The 2,656-nt window shown below is 48.4% G+C and overlaps 1 protein-coding gene across 1 annotated transcript; it reads left to right on the plus strand.

The window, feature by feature from the left end:
- Nucleotides 1–257: 257 nt before the first annotated feature.
- PPTG_23864 (hypothetical protein) lies at nucleotides 258–1,246 on the plus strand (the record flags this gene model as incomplete). The annotated part of the gene is made up of 3 exons (XM_008913629.1): nucleotides 258–279; nucleotides 809–919; nucleotides 1,146–1,246. 3 exons carry the CDS (start codon nucleotides 258–260, stop codon nucleotides 1,244–1,246), a joined length of 234 nt encoding a protein of 77 aa, XP_008911877.1.
- Between the last annotated feature and the right edge of the window lie 1,410 nt (nucleotides 1,247–2,656).

The following is a 2,656-nucleotide window of genomic DNA, read 5'->3' on the forward strand; positions in this document are numbered from 1 at the left end:
CAAATTCAGCGATTCGACACCTACGAGGATAAGCCACAAGGTCACACGCCAACTCGACTTTCGGGTTATTTCTGGTGTTAACATCCTAGAAGTTGACCCCCAAGTCCGGGTCTCACTATACGCCCCTTTGTCGGCAGAGTGTTCACCACGCTTCGCCACAACTGGTGCGCGCCTTTTCGGTGTTTGTAATGGAACCGAATGCGGGTTGAGCGACGTGGGCTCAATCCAACTACAAATCAACGAGCTATCTACGACCAATGCCCGCTCCTGACTACGACGGTAAGGAATCCTGCTACTATGATATCATCTGAAGCCGCCAAGTTCAAGCCACACAACGGCAACATCACTGGAGCAATTGATGTGGAATTTTGCAGTTCGAGGTGCTACATGTCGAAGAATATGACTTTGCCGCCGGACTGGGCTAGGTGTGCCGGCGGTTCATATTGTTTAAAAACACCTTAGCGGGATTGCATGTTGTGGCGAGAACAACAAAACCCGTATGTTAATTATATTCAGGATGTTACGTCCCACATCTCCGAAGCATTTGCTGGCCAGCACACGTTTCTCCTCATTCATCGTGACAGGAGATTTGTGGAAGATATGCGCGGGTACAGTCTGGAATACCTTAAGCTGTGACCTACTGGTTTAATTTCTTGCTAGAAGATTTTCGAATGGCTGCTGAAGCTGGGCTCAGGACTGGCTGGCAAGGCAGACGGTACACCTTGTCTCCTCATGTGTATCATTTAATTTTGTTAAGAACCCGTCTGCAGAGTGTAAAACCCTGACTACAACGGAACTGCTCGTTCAGTCTGGCGGCCAAGTAATGGAGTTTGCAGACACGTCGTAGAGACACGACATGGTTACGGGGAAGGACACCACCACGAGTTACCGAAGCCTTACTACGTTACGGACGCTTTCGGTGCGTATGAAGCACAGGTCAGCTAATGTAACAGGTTTTAGAATACGATTTAGAATAGGATATATTACTTTACAAGCTCTAGTATAAACGCAGAGTAGGTCAGTCTATGGGAGCTCCGTTTTCAATTGCCCGAACTGCGCGGGGCAGCAACCTCATACTTTTCGTTTTGGCCGCCCCTGCAAAGAGAATCATCCACTCACCTGCATCGCAACTGATAAACTGGTAGCACTTGTTGGTCCCAGCCCTGTTCAAGAAAAGACGATGCCTCCTACGAATGCACAGCTACGTGCCGAGATTGCCCGACCCAACCAGTTGGTCGCCGATTGACCACGTGTTCCAAACAACCTGCCTAAGTTCAAGGCAAGAGGGGAGAAGACGTGAGGGAATGGCTATTCCAGATTCAGAACGCGTGCTGTATCAACGAAATCCAAATCGAAGACGAAAGCTCGAGACTTCCACAATCTTTACGTTAAGCTGGCCACGTGTGTGTTCTGTGCCTCGGAGATTCCATTCTGGGAGCCTTCGTGAGACGCAATGGTGTACGAATGGATCCTGACAAAGTGCAGACGATTCGAGACTGGCCGGTTCCGAAAACTCAAGAAGAGCTACATAGTTTTCTTGGCTTCACTGGCTATGTTCAGTGCTTTTGTCCTGAATATGCTGCTCTTACTGCATCCATGTTCAGTCTGCTCAAGAAGCAGAAGAAATGGAATGCCAAGATCCACTTCAGCGACGAACAGCTCAAGAACTTCAAGGAGGTCAAGCGACGAATATATGCAATCCACCCGTACTGCATCTTGCGGATTTCAATCAACCGGTGCATCTACCGACGGATGGCAGTAATTTTGCCGTTGGTGGGGTGATGTTTCAAATTATTGACGAAGTTGAGCGTCCAACTGTTTACATCGAGAACTGAAAGCAGCGGAGATTAACTACCCGACACAACAGCAAGAGCTACTAGCGATTGCTTTTCAGATCTACTGTTTCGACAAGTCACCAATTTTGGAGACTGACCACAAAAGCCTTGAAGATCTGTTCACGCAAAAGATGGGTAACCGCCGGCTCGCGCGATGGTATGATATCCTAGCTGAGTATTCGCCTATGTTTTCTTATCTTTCTGGAGCGAAGAATGGGATTGCAAACGCGCTGAGCAGAAGACCCGACTTACAGCCAGAAACGAAGTACTCCCATGCCTTAAGTGTCACTGGTTTTAACGACACTTCGTTCAGCTTGTCCATCACCGAAGTATCCTCAGATGCCGAGCTTGTCACCTAGATCAAGGCAGAGTATGTGAAAGATTGCGATATCCAAGGGATACTTGCAGCCATAAAGCGACGTACCGAAACGGTGAAGCAAAAAGACAAGCGCGAGCACCAGAAGAAGTACAGGCTGTACACAGAAAACAGTGGTTTGCTCTGGTACCAGACCAGTAGACGACTTACCCCGGGTTATAGTTCCAATCAATGTGAAGCTTCGGAGCGAAATCATCAACATCCAATTATGGTGGACACCCAGGCGCGGAGCGAACGTACCTGACCCTCGCTAGACGGTGGTATTGGTCGAAGATGTTAGCGTCGATACAGGAGTTCAATGCGGATTGCGAACAATGCAGACGCAATAAGCCTCGGCTAACAAAACTAGGTCTTCTCGAACCTTTGAGCATTCTCGATGAGCGATGGAGATCCATCTATATGGACTTCATCACTGATCTGCCTGGGACAAAGAACAAGGTCAACT

The sequence above is a fragment of the Phytophthora parasitica genome (genome assembly GCF_000247585.1).
Source record: "Phytophthora parasitica INRA-310 unplaced genomic scaffold supercont2.54, whole genome shotgun sequence".
NCBI lineage: Eukaryota > Oomycota > Peronosporomycetes > Peronosporales > Peronosporaceae > Phytophthora > Phytophthora nicotianae.